The sequence below is a fragment of the Pteronotus mesoamericanus genome, unplaced genomic scaffold (assembly GCF_021234165.1).
Source record: "Pteronotus mesoamericanus isolate MK-2021 breed Mesoamerican mustached bat unplaced genomic scaffold, CSHL_Meso_final contig_65, whole genome shotgun sequence".
NCBI classification, from domain to species: domain Eukaryota; kingdom Metazoa; phylum Chordata; class Mammalia; order Chiroptera; family Mormoopidae; genus Pteronotus; species Pteronotus mesoamericanus.
Window position 1 is genome coordinate 874,635 of NW_026555228.1, and position 21,602 is coordinate 896,236.

The window sequence follows — 21,602 nt, forward strand, 5'->3', positions numbered from 1 at the left end:
CCTGTGCCCCGTAAAGCCAGCGATGTGCTGATACCAATCAACGTTAACCAAGGAAGCGGACCTCTCCCCCTTCCCCACATAGGCTTGTTGGTGGAGGCTACGTAAACACAACCTATGGACTGCATCCCAACCCTTCTCCTTCGCTTTCTGTGACATCCACGGCCACTTTGCCTGTCACCTCTTTTCCTGTTTCCTCCCCTTACCCCCACATCCAACGTATACGCATCCGTTTCTAAGGAAAGCACGATTTGGATAATGACGATGTGTCGTATAGCTGGCCTACCATCCTGTATCAGTACGAGGAGTTTCGGGTGCACACCCTAGTAATGCGTCACGTTTCTGCCGTACAACGTGAGCACCTCAGGATGCCTGGTAAGCCCCTGTCACCATGGAAACTCGTCCCGGGGCTACAGAGGATGGTCCCAGCCCTGTACACCCATCCCCTCTGCCCTTGGGCAGCCTTCCCTCTGGCCTCTGTGTCTAGGAGTCTGTTTGTGCTTTGTTTGTTCGGTCTTTCTGCGTTTTTAGCTTCCACGTGTAAGTGAGGCCCTACGGACTTTGTCTTTCTCTCATTTATTTTGCTTGGGAAGCCGAGACTTTTTTTTTTTTTTGGTTTTAAATCTCTACCCGAGGATTTGTTTATTTTTTAGAGAGAAAGGGAGAGAGAAAAAGAGAGAAACATCCACGTGAGGGGGAAACACGGAGCAGCTGCCTCCCAGCCATGTCCTGCACGGCCAACGAACCTGCAGTCTTTCTCCACCCACGGAGCGGCCTGGCCGGGGCTGACAGCAAGATTTTTTTTTTATATGAGAGACCTTGAAAGTGCCAACGCGGCGCCAGGGAAGACAGGAGCCGGAGAAGGCCCCCCCCCTCCCCCCCGGGTCTCAGGAGCCCGGCCGGGCCGGCTGCAGGGGCTTCCTCCGAACCCCGGGCTGGCCTCGGGCTTCTCTGCACTCCGCGCGGCCACCTTGCTGGTCTCCTCATTCCTAGAAACCTAATGGCACGCACAGCGGGTGACAGGTGTTACAGGACATTCCCGCGTCCCTGGCACAAAGCACAGGGAACACAGCCCGGACCCTCGCGCAGGCGTGCTGGGGCTCAGGGCAGCTTCCGGCCCCGTCTGGCCAGGGTCCGCGGGCCCCGGCGGCCATGCGCCTGCCCAGCCCACCGCCGCCATGGATTGGAAGAGCGCGTCCGCCAACAGCGGCCGGCACCCTGGGGGGAGCGGGAAGGCCCCACTCCACGTGGACGGCGGGAGACGAGCACAGGACAAGGCCCGGCGCTGAGACAGGGCCGGCGGGGAGGAGCGCGGCCGTGGCTGGTCACACTGCCCGGTGGCGAGGCCGCGCCGTGTGGGCCAGGGAGCAGCGGCCCGCAGGTGACCGGAACGAGCGGGGGCTGGCGCCCGCCGCGGACCCCACACAGCGCAGGGCCGGCCGCCACCGCGTGCCCTGGGCGGCAGGGCGGTGGGACCGCTTTCCGGGGAGCGGGGGCAGCCAATGGCCGCGCCACAGCCTGGGGACGGCGAACTGCCGGGGATGGGCCAGGCGCGGGGCGCCCCAGGGGACTGCTTCGGGACGTATCGGGCCTGGCCTGGGGGCGGGCCCTGGGCAGGCTGGGCGCGGGATCCGCCGCGGGGGTGCCTGGCTTCCGGGCCGCTTGCTGGCGGGCGGCGCTCGGGGTTCCGGGGTCCCCTGTGTGCCGGGCACGGTGGGCGTGTCCTGCGCCTTGCATGTCACGGCCACCTTCTGGCGGCCTCGTTCCCACTCAGAGTTCTGGGGGCCACCGTCCTGACGCCTAGCTCCCCCCACAGGCCCGTGTCCGCAAGAAGGACGCTGGGTCACCCACGGGGGGCGGACAGGCGCCTCTGCGTCGAGGACGCGCAGCGCCAACGCCCGAGGTGCCCGGGCAGCTGGGCCGCAGCGGAGGCCATGCCAGGGTGCCCTCACGTGTCCCTCCAGTCACGCGCGTGGCGTGCAGCCCCTCCCGGGTCCGGGGCTGCCGCAGGAGCACAGCCTGCGGGGACGCCGCCAGCCGCGGCCTCACACGGGCCCCGGGCCCCCGGGCGAGCGGGCCCTCGGCCGGCTCCCAGCCAGGCCCCCGCGCAGCGCGGCCCCGCTCCCCCGCCAGGGGACCGCGGCCTGTTCACGCGGGTACGCGGACACCCTCTAAGCTGGGCCTTGCCCGCTCTCGGCTACGGCCATTCAGCCTGAACTGTGCCCACGCCACGCCCGTGCCGTGGACACCCTGGAGCAGGCCCAAGCGGCGCGCGGGAGGGGCTGCCGGCACCCGCAGGCCTAGGACGGGGGCAGCGTTGTCACGACGCACGTGGGCTGGGGCAGGGACGAGGGGCGCCATCCTGCACCCCCTGCCCCAGGCCCGCCTCCGGGCCCAGCCGCGCAGAGTCCGCTCTGCTGCCCCGTGGGCTGAGGAGAAGGCCTTGGTCGGCGCGGTGCGTGGGAAGCCCTCCGCAGCCGCGGCCGCACGAGGCTGGGCGCGCCCAAGCGTCCGAGGAAAGCACCTCACAGGGCAAGGACAGCAGGAGGGAAAAAAAATTGTGAGGGCCTAAGGCGCTCTAAGATGTACAGGTGAACAGGGCGCACAGCATGGACTAGAACCAGGCCTGAGAAGTGCCAGGAAACCAGACACCAGCCAAGAGTGCGCAGACATGGCACACGCGTGAAACACGGTCAATTCAAGGAGGCACACGTGCCCTGGACCCGCACTACGCGATCGGCTCTGCGAGACACCTGATCGAGGGGGCCGCAGCCTTCCTGGCCTGGGGAAGGACATCGGGGACCAGAGCCGAGAAGCTCGGCAACGTCCGCTGAATAAAATGAACGGAGAACCGGTCCACGGCCGCCGAGGCAAACGCAACGCTGGGCGAACAGAGCGGTGAAGAAGACGCCCGCGGGCCCATCAGGCTGCGTGTCGGCAGAAGAGCTCCCGAGAGGCCCCGTGGGCTGACCTCCGGGACCTGCGGCCCCCGACGCTCCCTCTCAGACCCAGAAACAGGCCTTTCCGGGGTTCCCGGCGACAAAGGACGGGAGACAGTGAAGACGAGGAGCAAGGAGGGCGGCCCTGCTCCCCAGCAAACCCTGCAGGGCCCCGCCCGAGGGCAGCAGGCCAGGACTCTCTCCTGCAAGCACCCAGGCGGGGTGCTGGGTGCGCAGGGAAGGGCGGCAAGCCGCGGCCTGGGCCGCGGCTGTGCCCGCACTCCGGCGACCTTGCGCGTTCCGCGCAGCGCTTCCTGGTGCCGAGGGATGGCAGAGGCTGGGATGAGTAATTAACAAGCATGCAATTATGAGTCCAGGAACATTGGCTTCACCGGGGAGGCTCGCTGGCTTCAGCAGACTCTGAGAGAAGCCTTTAAGTACTTGATGTATCGTTTCCTGTGGCTGTAAGCTGTTTTGAACTGGAAAGAATAATAAATGTGATTGCTTAAAATAAAGATTGGTCATGATAATTTAACAGAGTGAGCATGTGTAAGCTAAAACCCCTGATTAGCCTGGAGCGCGATTCAGTGATATTATCCACCGTGCCATTGAACAGGCGGGGATAGGGGTCGGAGACCGTTTTCCTGGTCATCGCATCGAGGTTAAAAAAATCATTTGGAAAATAAAAATGTTGCTGGATCACACAGATCTGTATGGAAACGTATCTGTATAGTGGGGGAAAAAAAAAAAGAAGACTGAGCCTTCAGATCCTAAACCTAACTGTAAAAGAGAAAGTGCAGCTTGTAGAAGCAAACACAGGGGAGCATCTTTGGAACCGTGGGACGTGGGAAGGTGCGGGCGGCGCACACACGAGTCAGCACGGGCCGCCGGAGAACACACAGATGACAGGGTTTCCATCAAAACGACAGGAGCCCACTCAGGAAGCAACGACACGGCGCGGACTCAGAGAAAGTCCTTACCGCACACGCGCACCGCACCCCCGCGCGCGCAGGGCATGTGTCCAGAAGAGAGGCCCGGACCTCCCAGCTCGATGAGGGGAACGAGGACCGGGACGAGACCCAGTGACAGCCCCTCAAACGTGCTCACGCTCCTGTCCCCAGCACCCGTGACGATGGGACCGTAGGTGGCGAAGTGGCCTTTGCAGGTGGGAACGAACGAGGGATGTGGAGGTGGGGACAGGCATTGCCTCCAGGGCGCCAATGGGGCGCCGCGTCACTGCCCCCGAGCGTGCCCCCGCCGCACCTGAGCGCCCCGTCCGCCGTCCCCGCTGCCTTGCGGCACAGGGGACAGCTGCTCCGCCCCCGCCGCCCCTCCAGGCGCAATGCTGAGGCCGCGCCGCCCAGACGGGCCCTCCCACGCGGGAGAGGACCCAGCGGCAGCGCCGCCAGGAGGGTGTTGGACACGTTTGACCGCCCCCACGCGGGGGCCGCCCACACCGCGGAGCGTCCTGGCTCGCGCCCCTCCCCCACGCCTACGTGCTCCCGGGGACAGGCAGGCTCCACGCCCCCGTCACTGGTAATTACGGGGCCGCAGGGCCGGAAGGAAGGGATCATTGAGGAGCAGAGCTGTGCCCAGGCTCCCGGGGGGGGGGGCGGGCTGCCCGGCCAAGGAAGCAGCGCCGCTCCGCAGACGGGAAGGGCCCCCACGTCGTAGGCGGCCGGGCAGCTGGCGGGGGGAGGGGCTGGGCTGCGGAGGTCCCTGTTGGGGCCGGCCCACTGGGAGCGCCGCCTGCGGCCCCAGGGCCGCAGCGAAGTGCTGGTGTCCAGATCGGAGACCGTAAGAGCGCTGCAGGGTCTTCAGGGTAAGCTCGCCACACGAGGGGGAGCCGGAAGTCCTGCAGGCTCTGCTGGGGTGAAAAAGGGGCGCAGATGAGGTTTCCACGGGCGTGTGTGCAGGAAGCGGACACCCGCAGTCACGAGGCGGCGGCCGGAGGGCACTGGGCAGATGCGCGGCAACGCGGCGCCACGCTGCAGACACGCACGCGGTCCTCTCCCCCAAGGCCGCCTTGACCAGCTCTCGCGTGGTCCACGAGAGCCTTTCCAAGTCCTGTGCTCTCGTCCCGCTGGGCACGGCCTGTCCCCTCCCAGCGCCCTTGCCGCCCGCCGCAGTTGGCGGCGTGGGTGTCTCGGGTCGTGTCTCAGAGCGTGCAGACCCTTGATGGCATTGCGCCTGCCCGCCCTGCGCCCACCCCCCGCCGGAACCTCTTCGCCCAGCGATGCTGCCGCAGCTTCCGCGCAGGGCCCGCCCCCGACCCCGGGGCCCGGGCAGGCCTCGGGACACCGCTTGGGAAGCCAAGGGCACGCGGAAGGCACAGCGTCAGAGAGCACAGTCAGACCGGGCCGCCCCCGCGCCCCGCGCAGCCCACGGACCTCGGCGAGGGCACCGAGGCCGCCTCTGCAGCCTCCCCAGGGAGGCTGCTCCCGGGCCGCGCGTCCCTGACGCGATGACCGCTGTCCCCGCAGGGCCTTGCAGCCCCTTCCCTTCGCCACCAATGTCATTTCCAAGGTCTGGCGGACCGCAGCACCCAGAACGAAGCGCTCCTGGAACGTGCTGGCGCTGAGCCCCAGACCTGCTCTCGGTTCTTGCTTTTGGGAAGCATCCAGCAAGGTTTGGACACACTGAAAAGGCACCACCTCTTGTGCAGCAAGGGCTCTGGCTGGTTCTCCAATGGCCTCTGTAAAGGTTCCTTTGGCAATCTCTCGGCATTATGCTCCGCGACTTCAAAATCAGATGAAAAGGAGCGAGGCTATGCCACTGTGCTTTTCAGTGCCTGGAAGGGGCGGCTCACCAGCAGCGGTGACTTCGTCCATTGAAAAAAAGAAAACACCATTCATGTGGTTTTTGTTTGTAACTCGGTTTCTGTCATTGAGAAGACAAGGGCCTACAGCAGTCGTTACAAATCGTCGCCGAGGCGCAGACCACGTACACAGACGAGAGGGGGGCGGGGGCGGAGCTACACAGGATTGAAGCGGGACGTGCTGCTTCAACTGGGCTGGTGTTCGTGCACACGAGGTGCTTGTAGGATGTTCATCGCCACCCTCAGAACCGCCACGGAGAAAAATGACGAAAAATATATACCATAAAGGAAACGACAAGAGAGTGAAGCCCGGTTCAGCAGGAAATATCTAAGTAACGTACAAAGAGGTAGTGCTAGAGTAAGCGAGCAATAAAGGAACAAGAAAAGAAAACCTACAGAAAACAAACAACAAAACGCCACAGTGAAATCCCACCTGATCGATAAGGATTCCCAGGTAGCGTTCACCCGTGAGAGCAACGTGCGTTTGAACTGCATGCACCCACTTAACATGGGGATAGTTTTCAGTAAATACTACGGACGTATTTTCTCTTCCTTGGGATTTTCTAAACTTGTTCTTTAGCTTGTATTCCTGGAAGAATACGGTATATCACACATATACAAAGAATATGTTAATCAACTGTTTATGTGACCATGACGGCTTTTCCCCCGGCCTGAGGGGCCCGGGCCCAAGCCTCCACGCTGTCCAAGGGTCAACTGTGAGGGTCAGACACCCCGATGGAAACATAAAAATTAGTAAAACGGATGCCAGAAAGGACAAACACGACCCGGCTCTACGCTGTCCACAAGAGACAGTCTCTTTTGAAAGGTGTAACAAGGTTTAAAGCAAAGAATGCCAACGGTGCCCCATGCAAACAGCGACCGGAAGAGGCCCCGATGGGGCGTCACACGAGACAGACGTAGGGCGACGCTTTGCGTGGGGAGAAAGCAAAGCCATCTCGCAGAGCATTTCCCAGGGCTGAAGAGGTCACCCCGTCCGGAAGACGCCGCTCCCGCGGACGTGCCCGGACCTCACGGGGCCCGGCGCACGTAGAGCCACAGTGAGGGAACGGAAGGACGACAGCGGGGACTCCCCGCGAGCCGCTGGAGAGAGCCCCACACCGGCCGCCCTGTTGCTGCGGACGGAGCCGCGGGGCTGGGAGTTCAGAAGGAAGTGCCAGACTCGGCGGTGGCCGCCGAACCCCTGCCCGACCGCAACCCGCGGAGCCTCAGCCGGGACGCGGGGGCGCGGCACCCCGCCCGAGCAACACTCACGGGGCACGCCCCTAGCAGAGACGACGTGCTAGGCCATCGAACGGGCGCTGGCACGCTGACACGCGACGGAAATCGTACGAAGGACGTCCCCCCTCGACCGCTACGAAGGCAGCAATCGGTAAGGGGAAAAGACGTGGAGCATTCCTGACATGTGGAAATCAAAGAACACACACCCAGCTAGTCAGTGCACAAAGAAACCACCGCAGGAGGAAATCAGGAGAGGCTTTGGGATGAGTGAGAATGAAGGCGCGTCACAGGAACACGGAGGCCGGACACGAAAGCTGTGCCCACGGGGCAGCCCACGGCTGCCACCGCCTCTGCCCAGAAGCAACGGTCAGAGAGGGGAGACGCGGACCCATCTGAGGACAGGAGAGGGGCTGGGAGCAAGGGAGGCAGGCGGCGCCTGGAACCCGGAGAAGACAGGGAAACAGGTCCTACCCTGGGGCGTCCAGGGGAAAGCGCCAGCCCTTCGCTGGGGGAGTCCTCGGAGGCGGAGGTGGGCGTGTGGGCCTCCAGAAAGGCCACGTCGACACGCCGGTGCCGCCAAAAGCCCCTCAGGGTCGCCGCCACGGGGCGACCTCGGCAATCGAAAACGAATACAAGAAACGTTCTCCACCAGCCAGTCCTTCTTTTGTTCTCATTGGACGACGACGCGCACAGGGAGTTAAAAAACACCACCACGAGCAGAGGCTTTTCTTCCCTGCCCGTTCACCCAAGCCTAAGCAGCTGAAGGTCAGGGCGAGCGAGGCAGCAGACCGGACGCGGTGCCACCGCACCCACGTGTTGTTAGAGGGCGCCCGGGCCCCGCCCGTTTCCTGCCCCAGCAAAGCCCCGCGTGGGTGGCTCTCCTTCACCCCTGGGCCTCGCTTCTTCCACTCCACGCTGACCCTTCGGGACACGTCCGTCTCGTGAATGCCGGTCATTCACCTTCTTTTCGGATTTTCAGAGGGAAACATTCAGAGAGTTCGAGACGGGGGTGCCTTCGCCACCTTCCGGACGGCAGAACCCTCCTCAGGGGGCCTCCCAGGCGCCCAGGCTTCCCGGATGCCTGTTGATAGAGCGCCGCTCGTTTGATCCCTGCTCACTCCTCCCCTTGACGTAGCAGACGCAACGTTTTGGAACACCCACCGATCACTTCTACGGTCCTCAATGACGCTTCTAAAAGGGATGCACGTGACGTTCCCGTGACTGTCCCAGCAGAACTTGAACAGGCACGTAGGCGCAGGTCTTCGGGTCGCAGGAGGCTCTGGTTCCCTGGCCTCTCCCACTGTGGGTCTCTTTCTGTCCCTCCCGTGGGTACGACGGATCCCCTGCCGCCGGTCTGCTGGGAAGTGCCGCCAGGAGGGATCGTTTTAATGCAGGGCAATGCAAGCCATTACGAAACCCAGGAAAGGCACCGAGCCCGACACAGTGAGCAACAGCACCCATGGCTCCTCACAGGACGCCATGTCACCGTCTAGCAGACCTTGAGCTGTAAGATTACAGGGTGCTTCTGCGCGCGTGGGTGTACAGGGACATTAGAATCCCAACTGTCAGAGAAGGAGCAACACCAGGGCTCGCCCCGAGGCCCCTCTCCTGGGCGGGGACGCCCTCCTCCCCCATGTCCTCCCTCGGGGTGTGTCTGTGTCCCCGTCTCCTCCTCTTCCACGGGCCCCAGGCCTACGGGATCGGGTCGCTGTAAGGACCTCCTGTCACCTCAAGCGCCTCTTTAAAGGCCCGCCTCCCACGCAGGACTCGGATGAACCCGGGGAGGGTCATGGGAAACGCAGAATTCTTGCACGTTCGAAGATGACCGGACTGGGGGGCAAAGACACTGAGGCCGCGTAAGCAATACAAAAGCCAGGAAGTTCGGGGCCGGGGGAAGGTGCGCCTGAACGGAGAGACACCGTCTCGGTCCCCGAAACGTTCGGAGAGATGTCCCTGGGCGTCGGAGGAAAGAATGTCGGGGCGCTACTTATTATGTTATTCCGTGTACTCTAGGATGGAATCGGGCCTCCTGGGGCAACGATACGGCCAGTAAACTTTTCAACGCACACGTGAACGGCTAGATTTCACTGGCAATTTAAGAGGACGTCCCGGGAGGGCTGCTGGAACAGTCACGTGAACGTCACGTGCATCCCTTTTAGAAAGGTCATTGATGACCGTAGAAGTGATCGGCGGGTGTTCCAAAAGGTTGCGTCTGCTACGTCGGTCAAGGGGAGGAGGAGACAGGGGTCACACTAGCGGCGCTCTATCAACAGGCCGTTCTGGGCGTCAGGGGTTGTCAGGTGGTCAACATCTCTGAGCAGTGAAACACCGTGATGGCCTCTCAGGGGCGCAGGTTAAAACCCGCGGGACCCGGGAACCGATGAAGAAATAATCGGACGTTCAGGAACAGGTGCGTCCTTGAACCTCCAACGCTCAGAGCCGAGAAGCGTTTAAAGGAAAGCGCACAGCGGCGGGCGCATACGTCATCGGACAGCAAAGCCGCGCCGTGGGACGCGCCAGGCCTGCGTGTCGGCCGCGACCGGAGTGCAGCGTGACTCAGGCGGAGGGGAGACGCTGCCCTGGGGGGGAACTCTGTCCCTGGCCTGCCGAGCGGGTACCCGGGACGTCCTGCGTTGTCGTCAATAGGAGGAGGGTGGGGCCGCGTGGAAATGAGGCAGCTTCGCAGGCACGGGACGGGTTTCACGAGGACGGACGTGGGTCGCTCGCTCCTGTTTCTAAGGTTTCTGTCTGGGGACACCCGTTCCCACGACTGGAGTGCCACGGGCCTGAATCACGTCAAGCCCTTCCCTTGCACGCCGGCGTGGGTGCCCGTCGGCCGAGCGGGGCCCACGGTGACGGTTCCCTGAGTAATCAAGAGTGTGGGTCGGGGAGAAGATTCGTTCCCAGGGCCAGCCCCCCACGGGGACTTTGCTCTACACGGCCACTGTCTGTTAAGGGCCCTCGCACTGACAGGCAGGGGGCCGGTGCCCCCGCCGGGGCCACGAGACATGGGCCACGGCCCTCCCGTGGGAAGGCGGCGCAGCCCTTGGCCTCGGGCAGTCCCAGCGGCCCCCGCTTTGAACATAACGAGAGAGAGCACGGACGTGCGGGAGGGGCCGGGATGTACTGAGCAGAGCCCGCGTTTCCTTAACCAGCTTCCCCTCTGCCGCTGGCCGCCCGGTACCGAGAGGCCGCTGGAACCCACCGGTCGGCGCGCTGTTCCCGCCCTGTCCTAGCTTCCGTGCCCACCCGCTGCGTCCAGCAGGGGTGCCCTCACTGGGGTTTCTGCACCGGAGGACCCAGCACGTGCGGCGCTGCTGGAGGGGCTCCCCGGGGCCAGGCCCCAGAGCCGGCGACGGGCGCCACCGCCTCCTCGGGCGTGTCCCACGTGGCTCAGCCTCCCTCACCCCCTCATGCAAACCACGAGGCTCCGGGTTCCCGGCACCTTCCCCCTGCACCCGCTCACCGTCCTCCTCCCGCTCCGGAGCGACTCCTGCCGCTCTGCTGGGAGCCGGGGAACCCCCTCCGGGGGGCAGGCGGGGTCGGCCCTGCAGGTCAATGCTGGGGCAAAAGGCGCCTTCCTCCTCCAGCGCACACCCCGCTGCGCCGGCCCGGCAGCCCCCAACCGCCGCCCCCGGAGGCACAAGGACGGAGTCCCCGCCACTCCCGGCACCTGCCGGCCTGCCAGAAAAGCTTCCGTTCGGGAAACCATCCCTACGCCCTGAACACCCACCTCTCTCTCTCTCCCCCTGCCTGCACTGTCCCCACACCCTGCCCCGAAGGGGCCTCGTGGATCCTCCGACGACACTTCCCTTAAATTCTTTTTAGACTGAAAGCTGTACCCGGAAACCAGCCATCACCAGCAGAGAGGGCCGCCCACCCCGCCGGCCCCACCAGCAGGCCGGGCGGAGGGCGGGGGAGCAGGAAGCCACCGCCACGGCCCCGGGCAGCCGGCTGCCTGGGGGCCGCCACAAGCCCGTGGGCGACCGCAGCTGCCAATGAGGCTGCTGCCAGCCGCCCGCCAGTCGGCTCAACTGGTTCGGTGAGAGGTGCTGCAATGCGGCCGCCAGGCTGAGCAAGGCGAGGTCCGCAGGCGGCCCGGCCGCCCCACGCGTCTGGCGTGTCTCAGTGTGACCTCGGCCCGAGCGCGAGAAACCGGCACCCCGCAGGGGGCCTCGCACACAGCACAGGCCGCGCGGGTGGCTGCTGCGCGCGCTCGCTCTTTCCCTCGGACGGGGGGCAGGCACCGGTGCAGGGCCCAGTGCCCCCGAGAATGGAGGCGAGGGACGTTCTGGGGGGAACGGCTGCTGAGCCCCGCCGCCTCCGTCCACACACAGCGGGGCCCGAGAAATCTGCAGGCCGCCCGCGGCAGCGCCCCAGGGCAGCCGCCGCCACGGGGCGCTCGGGAACCGCGTCGGCCACGCGTGCCTTCGGCCGTGCGCGGAGCCGAGAGGCGGTCGCCGGCCCGGTCGCGGCCTCCGAGTGGAGTCGCCTGACGTCTCGGAGCCTCAGCCACGCCCTGGCCCCCGCAGCAGTGACCACGAGTCCCCAGCTCCCAGGGCGGAAGCGGCCCCTCTGCTTCTGTGCCAGTGACCGGCGCAGCCGACTTCACCTCGACGCAGACGCGCGCTGACCGGGGGAAGGAGACGAACGGGGTGGCGGCCGCGGAGCCAGCGCTCGGCCCCTGAGGGAAGACGGGCCGCGATCCCCGGGGGAGGGGGCGGGGGGGGGGCCTCGCGTTCCCAGGGCAACGCGGAAGCGACGCCTGCGGGGTCCGGTGAACTGGCCCCCAGCCAGGGCACGAAGAAGAGCCTCGCCTGCGCGCGCGCGGGCCCATCCCTGGATGAGACACACGGTGAGTCCGAGGGCAGGCCCCCCGCGCTGATTCGTCGCCCCGAGCGATGCGATGAGACAGCGGCGCTACGTCCTTCGGACGACTCCGCAGACGCGCCCGCCGCCCACGGGGCGGGCTCTCAGTTTACTTGCTCTGATAATACCCACCCAGGGAAGGCGGAAGGGCTGCCTGGCGCCTTCCGAGGGTTAAATCTGTTACAAAATCCCCCGGGGCCGTACACGGAGGGCCCGGGGTCGGCACGAGCGGGGCCTCCCTCTGGGCGCTGCGGCCGCGGCCAGGGGGGCAGAGGTTCCGGAGCAGAAATGGGGCTGCGCCCCAAGTGGGGTGTTTTCAAGAAGGTTCTCGTTAGACACCCCGGAGGCAATTCTGAACCCCAGACGGCGGCCCCATAAAGCCGCGGCGGGTCCCTCCCAGGGCAACTCGGTAAGTCAAGGCTTTCCCAGAGAAAACGCTGTCATTACTTCTCGCTAGGACTCTCCTACGGCTGACAGGGGGGACTTGACTCGCCAACGTCCTCCAGACTGGCACAACCCTCTGGTGCCTTCCGGCCCCAGCCTGGGCAGCAACCCCTGGGCCGATCTCTCGTCCTCAGAGGTGACACGCCGCGGGGGTGGCTAGGTCATGGGCGGTCCTGCTGGGGATCACTCCGGGGGGGTCATCTCCCCGGTCTTTCTCACCGCGTTAAACCCGCATCCACCCCGACAAATGACAGAGTACAGCTGAGAGTGAAATTATAGTCGTTAAAACAACAAACCAGCCATCATCCAAGGAAACAGCCAATAATCAGAGAGACGGGAGGGAGCGAGGAACCCCCAAACACGGCTCTTGAGAAAGCCAGGCGCAAAGAAGGGCGAGCGCGGTCAGGAGGAACCGGGATGTCGGCGCCCTGTTGGCCTGGCCGGGCCCGCCCGCCCAGCGAGCCCGGGAGGCCAAGGCGGGCGGGGGCGGGGGCGGGGACGGCACCCCCTCCCCGCCCCCCTCCCCTGGCCCGGCCGCCGCCACGTCCTGCATCGTGGATCTCACTTCCGTGCCACCTCCTGTGTCCGAGCAGCAGCCGCTGAGGACCACAAACCACGGACTCAGGAACCAAGTACAAGAACACACGGGGGCGGGGGGGGGGTGCCCCAGGGTTCAGGCCGCCCAGAAAGCAGAACCCAGGCGAGCGGCAGGGACCCACTCGGGCCCATAATCGGATCGCTCGCTGGCTACCGACCAACTTTCGCTGCCGTCCGGCACTGCCGATTCTCACCTTTCCCGACCATCCCCCCCGACCCGAGCATCGGACTCCAAAGCTTGGGGGACCCCATCATGAACACAGCCGTCCCACGCCTCCGTGTGCTCCCCGCCGTGCCAGGCACCTTCCCAGCTCCCCTACGCAGCAGTTACTCGGCGGGTAAACGCCGCTGAGACAGCCTCGCCAGGGCCCCCTCCCACGTGGGCGCTGCGCGGCCCAAAGGCCTCGCTCGCCAGCGACAGCCCGCTCCTCGGGGAAGGTGGAAGGAGCCCGATGTCACCCAGCCGCGGAACCCAAGCGGAAGGCTGCGCTGTTTGCTCCCGGGGCAGGCAGAAGGCGCACGCGGCGCAGCCCAGCCCGCCTTCCCAAAGGGGGCCCCATCCCCATGACCAAGGTGGGGGGTCTCCCTGAGGAAGCGCCCGCGAGGGATCTTCGCTCCGGCTGGGACCTCTGCACTGGCCAGCACCCCCAAGGGCTCTTTCTCCTGCCCTCCCTGCGGAGGGTGCGCCGAGGCCCCGCGGGAACCTACGACGGCCCTCCCATCACGGGACAAGGACCCGCGGTCCCTGAAAAGCTCACCATCGGCCCTTTCCACCCTCGGCGGGGCCGCGCGCGGTCCAAGGACCGCGGGCACGGTGGGGCCGAGGCAGCGTCCCAGCTGTTCGTACGCAAAATCATACAGTCGTTAATACATAACGATTCAGAAAGAAACTGTTTTGGGCAGTCAGGGCCGTGGCCCTCCTTTCGCCCCTCCCTGTCGGCGGCGGCTTCCTCCGCAGGCGGACCTGGGGCAGGAGCTGTTATTATAGAAGATTCTGTTTCTGCTGCCTGCTCTGCGGGAGTCCCCGTGCCGACTGAAATCCGCCGGCTGGGGACAGCAAGCAGCAGGACGGGTGAGGTGGGGCTGCGGCCTCCGGCGGGAGGGGACGGGGCGGAGCGCCACCACGCGCCTGCCCCTGAGGGGCGCACGGGGTGCCCCGGGCCCCAGGCAGACCCACGGGCACGTCCCCCCAGGCTGAAGGGGGGGGCCCGGTGGCCCGTGGGAAGCTCCGGGAGCGCAGGCAGGCACACAGCAGGTCAGGTCTCGCGCTGCGTGAGGGCGAAGCCCCGTGCCCGCCGTGGCGACCCTGCAGCCCCTGGACGCCCACAGAGACGCCCCCTCGCGGAGCGGCCTGATCTTCCGGGGCGTCTGCATGGCTTTGAAGGTCAGCTGATCGTTTTTGGCCGATTTTTTTAAACGCCCTAACGAATTCCGGTATCAGACACCTGGGAAACCCAAGGACCAGGAGACCGCGCTTGACAAGGGCCCAATTCCGAAGGCTGAACAGTGGTACCCTCCGCCCTGTGCCTGGCCCTGTTACCAACGGCAGACACCACGGCTGGCTTCCTAAAGCTCAGGCCCGGCCCGGCCCAAGGAGGTAGCCGCTCACCCAACCTGGCGAAGGAGCGCTGACGTGTGCGCACTTTGACCTGGGACGTGCGACGGGCATGACAGGCGCAGATTTCAAGGACGAGCTCGCGAAAAGCACCGCGAGGGACCCCCACGGCTTCGGGCCGAATGGCAGCGCCGGGGAAGCCGCGAGAGACGAGACGTGGCCGGCCCCGTGCCCGCTGCGCCCCTGGCCGTTTCCCGGCGGCTCCCGGGAAGCTGAATGGGCTCCTGTTTCAGGTGCTGCTGCCCCGCAGCGCCGGCTTACGTGTCTCTTAAAGAGGAGAGCCCACCTCTGTGCTCCTAACTGGAGCTGCTCACCTACCAGAGGACCTTCCTTCGGAGGGCGCTGAGCACCAGCCGGCTGGCTGGCTGCTTCCTCCAGAACCGGGTCCTGGTGCGTAAACAACCCCAGCGCGCCGTTCTCGCGCCCTACGTGGCACGGAAAGCCGCAAGGATTACCTGGGTCGGGGCCAGCGGTTGCCTTGTGTCAACAACCATGGAATCCTATGTTCTCTTTTCTGTTTGAAGAACAATGGCAAGGGCGCATTTCAAAACACCCCAAAAAGCGCTCCGGTGTCCCTGTAAAAATCTGCAGTTACTTCCTCGTTCCCCTCCCATTATACAAACTTCTCCGACCCTGTAACAATTTCCCATGAAACGCTCTGCGTTCAGTTTCGCTTCCTTGAAAACCAAGTATCCGTCGGGCCCTTCCTGCTGTGGCTCAGTTGGAGTGTCGTCCTGTACACGGGAAGGCTGGGGGTTCGATCCCCGGTTGGGGGGCCCACCCAGCGTGCGGGTAGATGCCTCGTCCGTCATACGGGGGAGGCAACCAACTGATGTTTCTCTATTTTTCTTTCTCTCTCAAATCCATAACCATAGTTCTAAAATTAAAAAAAAAAGAGAGAAAAGAATCCGAAAAGAAAGCCAAGCCTCACGTATCGGGGCCACATGGACAAAGAGACCGTCCTGGGGAAATGGATCCAAAACCTCAAAAAGCAGACCTACTGCAAAAGATCGCACTGTGAACGGACGATACATTGTTGCACCGGCAACAGATAAGCTTAAGGGAGGTACTTAAGAATCAGAGCAGGCCTGGCTGTGTAGGTTCAGTGAGATAAACTAGCACATTCTACAATGTAGAGCTTAATGCGTTTCAGAGAGCGAGCGAGAGAGAGGCTCAAGGTGAATTCCTCAGACAGGTGCCTGAAGCCTGACCCCCCGCAAGAATCGGCCAGGCCGGAAAGGAGAGAAAGGGCAGGAGACGGCAAGGAGGAAGGAGGTAGGTCTTGTCTGGGCACATGCCACCTGCTCTTGGTTTTCAGATCCTCGAGCCAGGCGCCGCCCCAGCCCACTGGCGTGAAGTAGCAAAGAGGAGGCCCTGGCTGCTCGCGACCCACAGGCAGGGCCACGGCAGGCCCATTTCATCGCTTCGGGGAACGGCTGTGGCACCTCGGCCCCAAGCCCACATCCGGCTCATTTAGAAGTTTGGTAAGTTTAATTTTCATGAGACGTCGCGGTGCGCGTTAAAATTCATAAGGGCCCCACAGCAGGTTCTCTGGACCTTTCATGAGAGGGTGAGGAATGGGATGGTTTAACTGCTTGAAACACCAGAGCAGGAAAATTCACGTCGACACGCTGTCCTGACGGATCCCGGGAGCTTTGGGAAATTGAGTCATGTCAGAATTAGCGGCTGGCCGCCCTGTTCTCTCCCATTAGGGACCTCTCTGGGGATTTTTTTTTTTTTTTATTCGTTAGGAATTCATCTGTGTCTCTCTCTGGGTCCCTAGCCAAGCGGCTGTTTTATTTGCGTGCCTTTAAAAACAATCGGTCTCATTGCTAGTGAACCTCCTAGCAAAGCGATGAGCCGAGCACAAAGTCATGCCTGCCTTTGTTGAGAGGAGACCATCCCTTCTATTTACCGTCCTAAGGATCTGGAATCTTTTCTCAGAGCCCGGTGACCTCCCGCCGGTCACTCCCTCTCTGCCTTGCGGCGGGGGTGGGGGGGTTTGGGTTTTAATCCGTCAACGCAAACATTTCCTGCAGCCTGCCAGGATTTTAGGAGATGAAGGAATAAGGTATCCACCCCCCTGCCCCGCCCCCCTAAGCAGATCGTCGTCTGCATCACGTCTCTGGGCCTGGCTGAAGTCCTCGGAGGCCTTCTGGAGGCTGCGGGGTCAGGCCCGGGGTCGCGCTCTCGCCAGGCCTCGCTGCAGTTTTATTTATTCACGGAGCCTTTGCTCCTTTGAGTGCTACTTGAAGGCGCTGTGGCTGGTGACGGTAGGACCTACCCCAACCGCCTACAGGGCTGTTTAGTGCGCGTACAGGCCCGAAAGCCTCTCGAGTGCGTTAACTCAGCGCGCTTCTCGCCCTGGCAGCCTCTCGGGTGCACAGGCGGACTCCGAGGGCGCAGGGGGCGGCGGGCTGGGGCCGGGGCGCCACGCCGCCCGCCCGGCAGCTGCCAGGCAGTGTCCAGCGGCGCGCGGTCACTCCGACATGAGGGCGCCGGTGCTGTGGGGCGGTGCTGGGCCTGGCCCTGCGGGCGGCGCAGCAGCGGCGGCGGCGGCGGCGGCGGCAGCGCTGGCCTCCACCCTCTGGAGGACAGCATCCCCAACCCCCACTCCACGGAGGGTGCCGCCAATGCCTCCAGACACTGTCACATGTCCCCACACCGGCAGGTTGAGGACAGCTGCCCTGCAGGATGCTACCGGCAAGGTGCGTGCACCGGGGCAGGCGGGTTGGGGGTCCTCCAGCACCCTGTGCAGGTGGGGAAACTGAGGCGGGGCGGCCCGCGCGCCCGCAGCCCTCGCGGCCTCACGCAAGCCTCCTGCCCGCGCGGGGGTCCCCGAGCGCTGCGACCCACGCGCGGCGCGGCCACCGGAAATGGGTGCCCGCGGCGGCGGCGGCGGCGGCGCCTGGGCCCCGCGCGCGGCCCCGCCGCCCGCCGCGGGGTCCCGGGTACGGCCCCACCGCGGCCCCGCGAGCCCGCGCTCCCTTCCCGCGCCTTCCCCGGACAGCCCTCCCGGGATGCGCCCGCAGCCTACCCACCCAGAAGGAGGCCGTCCATGTCAAAGAGTAGGTGGGTGACTGGCCGTGGCACGGGCATGGGCGCCGCCATGGTGTCGCCGTTCGCGGGCAGGTGGGGGTGGGGCGGTGGCGCGCGCGCGCTCCGGGCCTCGCCGCGCTCGCCGAGGCGCTCTGCGCATGCACGCCCCCGGGCCTCCGCGCGCTCGCGCCCCGCGCCGGTCCCGCGCACGCGCGCTCTGGGCCTCCTGTTTCCGCCCGCCGCCACCACCCCCCTCCGCCGGCCGTCGGTGCGCACGCGCGCCCTGGGCCTCCCCCAAGCTGCGCGGCCCGAACCGCACCGCCTCTGCCTGTCGCGTAGGAGTCGCGGCCGGGACAAGTTGGCGCCTATCCACCCCCGACCACTCCGCACTCGCACACGGGCCGGGATGCTCGGTCAGGGGGCCGCGCGGAGCCTATTTCCCGGGGTCGGGCCACGCGCGTGGCTTGAAGTTAGAAAGGGCATGCAGTGCGGAAGAAAGGAAAGCCTGGAGGGGTTTTTGGCGCGGGCTTTGCGGGGAGGGGTGCAGAGATGCTTGGGGTCGGCTGCCCACGCTGCGAGCCGCCGGGCCGTGTGAACGCTAGGCGCCCCGGGCACGGGAGCCCCCGCCCCCGCGGAGGGCTCGTCTGGCCCTGGGCGCGGCGCGCGGCGCGCGGGTCTGCAGCCTTGGCAGCTGCATCTCCTGCGCGCCTCCGGGCAACCTGGCTGGTGCATTGTCCCCAGGCAAACTCCGAAGACCAGAATCTGATAGGAAAGACAGATAATAAGACTCTCTTAAAACAGGCGTTGCTGTCTTTGCCTTCTCTAGCCCGATCAGTCTTTGGTTGCTCTGGCTTTTCTTCCTTTTCCAGCCTTTCTGAATGCATCCTGCCAAGCATTTCTGCCCCACGCTCAGGGAGACCTTTTTGTCCCTGTCGCTGAATGATGGTCGTTGACGTTGCCTACGCACGTGTAAGCATGAGGAGGAGACCTTGCAAGAAGCAGAGAGGAGAAAGTTCCAGAGACTTTAAAATGGGAGGGGGTGTGTGTGTGGGGTCAACTTCTGAATCTGGGCGCAAGCTGATCGCCGATGCAGGGCTGTGCGGCCTCGGTGCCTCTGTTGCCTCCAAGCGCAATGCTAAAACAGTATATGTTTCATTAACTTATGTCTTTTTAGAGCTGCTCTTGTCAAGAGACTTTGCCCCACTTAATCCCATCATGATCTTCCAGTGAGAATGCAGAACCTCAGAGAAGGAAATTAATCAGCCAGCTAGGGCGTGGTGACCCAGCATGCCTTGCTTGGGTCATGGCCCAAAGGACCTTGGCGTGGGCGGCCTCAACAGCAGGAAGGTCTCGCCGCCCCGTTCAGCAGGCCAGAAGTCTCAGATCAAGGTGTCAGCCTCGTTCCTTTCCTCCGAGGCCTCGTCCCTCGGCTTGTCGGCGGGCTTCTTATCCGCGGGTCTCCCTGCGGTCTTCTCCCTGCGCGTCTATTTCTGTGCCCCGACGTACCCTTTAGGGAAGGAAACCAGTCCTAACAGATGACCACCACCCTCCTGAGCCCGTTTTTAGGTCGAGGACCTACATGAGGACTCTTGTTTTCCAGTAAGGCCACATTTTCCAATAAGCCCTGGGAGTTTGAACTCTAACACCCCTTTTCCGGGGGGACACCGTGCCCCCTGTGACATTCATGTCGCCCACGAGGGTGGAGCCCCCGCAGCAGGCCCAGGCCCCGCTGCTGGGTGGGCCCTTTAGAGCGCTTGTTTCTTTCCATTGTCTCGAGACCCATGGACCTGCAAACCAGAGGGTTGTTTTTCTTGCCCCTTGGGGCAGCATTACGGTTCTGCCGGTCCCTTCGAGAAAAGGAGTGTTTTGAAAAGGGACAGGCACCGCGGCTCCAGGCCTAAGAATGTGAACCCAAGCAACCCCCCGGATGCTCACCGCACAGCCAGGAGGAGCCAGGAAGGAGCTCAGGGAGCGGCCCGGGTTTGCAAGCCACCTAGGGAGCGGGCGAAAAGCTAAGCAAATGCAGCGTTTCAGGTGAGGAAGCTGTCAGCCGGGCAAGGGCGGAGCTCCTTGAAGAGCTTCCTCCTTGCCTGGTTCTAGCCCCTGCAGCTCCGGGCAGGGCCCTTGTCGGAGAGTCCCTTTCGTATGCTAACAGGAACCCGCCTGCGGGCGGGGAGCTCCCCCTTCGTCTGGGGCAGAACTGCCAGAACGTCATTGTCGCTGGGGGAAGAGATGCCGCGGAAACCGAACGGTGTGCTTCTCCACAGCTGCTTCCCTATTTCAGTTATTCGCCACAGTGTTCGGAAGCATGTGTTGCATAGGTGGGGGTCCCCCATCACTTTGACAGCACCGTGTCGTCTGACGACACGTTGTGACGACATGGTTTTGCCATGAGCCGGCCTGGAAAACAGTGAACATCTGTGGTCCCCAGTGGGTTCTGCGCAGCCGACGCGACGCTTTCAGCTTTTCGTTATTCTGACGGTCAGATGGGGGCGGCTTCTGGGAAGAGACAGAGTTTTCCTTCTACCAACCACGGCGCGTTTTTATTTTATTATTTTAGAATCCCCAGCCAAGAGTAAGTTTTCACTGATGTTCGAGGGAGAGGAAGGAAAAGCAAGGGAGACAGAGAAACAAACATCTGTTGCCTCCCACACTCGCCCCAACCAGGGATCAGACCCTGAGCCTCCGTGGGCTGTGACCTGGAGTCACACCCACCCACCTTCTTGAGTGTGGGATGGCACTCCCGCCAACCGAGCCACCGAGCCAGGGCTATCCCTGTTGGTGCCAACCCGTTTTCCCCAAGGGGCGAGCGCTCGCGTTCCTCGACAACGTGAGCGGCAGGAGGGACGGCCCAGTGACCTGTAGCACAGGGGTCTCAGACGCTCACGAACCACAGGTGGGACTCATAAAATCACGGTACTTCCTCAGCGACGTATAAACGGAAACATGCCATGTACTGTGAGAGGAAGACATACAGCGTTCGATGTATACAAACAGATACCAAGGGGGACCCCAAAATGGAATCATCCTCTGCTGGGCAGGCCCCTTGTAGTCAAGGCCTCCCCTGCTCGCTGAGTTCTCATGTGTATTGGTGACCCAGCTGGCGTCGTTGTGAGAGGCTGCGTTCGGCTTCAGTGCAGTCTTTTGAAGACCCTTTCAAGGCATCTGCCCATTCCATGGCGGGCGATTTACGCGCACACACGCCCACACCACGCGGAGTGGTCAGCAGTTTCTGACCAAAAGCAGCGTGACCCCCTTCCCCACCCTGCCTATTCACCCCATCTCGCCGCAAGCAAGTTTTTTTGTTGTTGTTTCCCGGATAAAAAAAAAAAAGAAGTCCTCCGAGGGCAACGTGTTGCCGAGACGGAAGAGGGGAAACCAGAAACGCAGAAGCCGCGAAAAGGCATCGGAAGCGACAAGATCCAAAAGTGTGTGGCGCAGCGGGAACAATGATCTCGATACAACGATGGCCTGAGGTGGCGAGTGCTTTGAAGGGGACTGACGTTTAACCAGGGAAGAATACATACACATTGTTTTACAAATACACGCCAGGGGGTGTGGGGGGCGGGGGCGGGGCGCAGGCCTTGTACGGGCCGGTCTGTTCCGTCTCCGCAAACGTCACCCCTCTGGTGGCTCACTTTCTCCGCGCTCCGGCCCGTGTGTTTGCTTTCTGTGTTGTATTTGGAACGGCGCTGGAGCCCGGTTATGTTTGGAAGCTGGCCCAGCTCTTCAGTGCGCCCTAGGCAGGCCGCGCGCCTCCTTCCCTTCCTCGGCCTTCTCCGTCTGCCTTCCTCTCCCGGCCCCTGTGCTTCCTTCCTTCATCCCCTCTCCTGCTGGGGGTCTGCCCAAACCCTGTCGTGTTGCCTCCTCCCTGTAGTACCCGTCGGGTAGGAGGAGTGTTTACGGCAGAGGTACCTGCGGACGTTGGCCGGGTGGGTCCCTCGTGGCTCTTGCCCCGGAGTTGCAAGCAGGGTTGGGCTAGGCCCGGCCTGCGCACCTTCCAGCCTCTCACGCGTCTGTGCTCGGCTTCAGCTGGCTGTGCGCC

The 21,602-nt window shown here is 63.8% G+C and overlaps 2 protein-coding genes across 2 annotated transcripts in view; one reads left to right on the forward strand and one right to left on the reverse strand.

The window, feature by feature from the left end:
- Positions 1–17,650, reverse strand: part of PUDP (pseudouridine 5'-phosphatase) — a 29,376-nt gene extending 11,726 nt beyond the window's left edge. The window contains exon 1 of the mRNA XM_054581030.1: positions 17,560–17,650. Coding sequence (XP_054437005.1) covers positions 17,560–17,629 — 70 coding nt within the window. The 5' untranslated portion in view covers positions 17,630–17,650. The remainder of the gene's footprint in view (positions 1–17,559) is intronic.
- Positions 17,159–21,602, forward strand: part of STS (steroid sulfatase) — a 77,608-nt gene continuing 73,164 nt past the window's right edge. Inside the window, exon 1 of the mRNA XM_054581027.1 lies at positions 17,159–17,226. Within this exon, the coding sequence (XP_054437002.1) occupies positions 17,213–17,226 (14 nt within the window). The 5' untranslated portion in view covers positions 17,159–17,212. The remainder of the gene's footprint in view (positions 17,227–21,602) is intronic.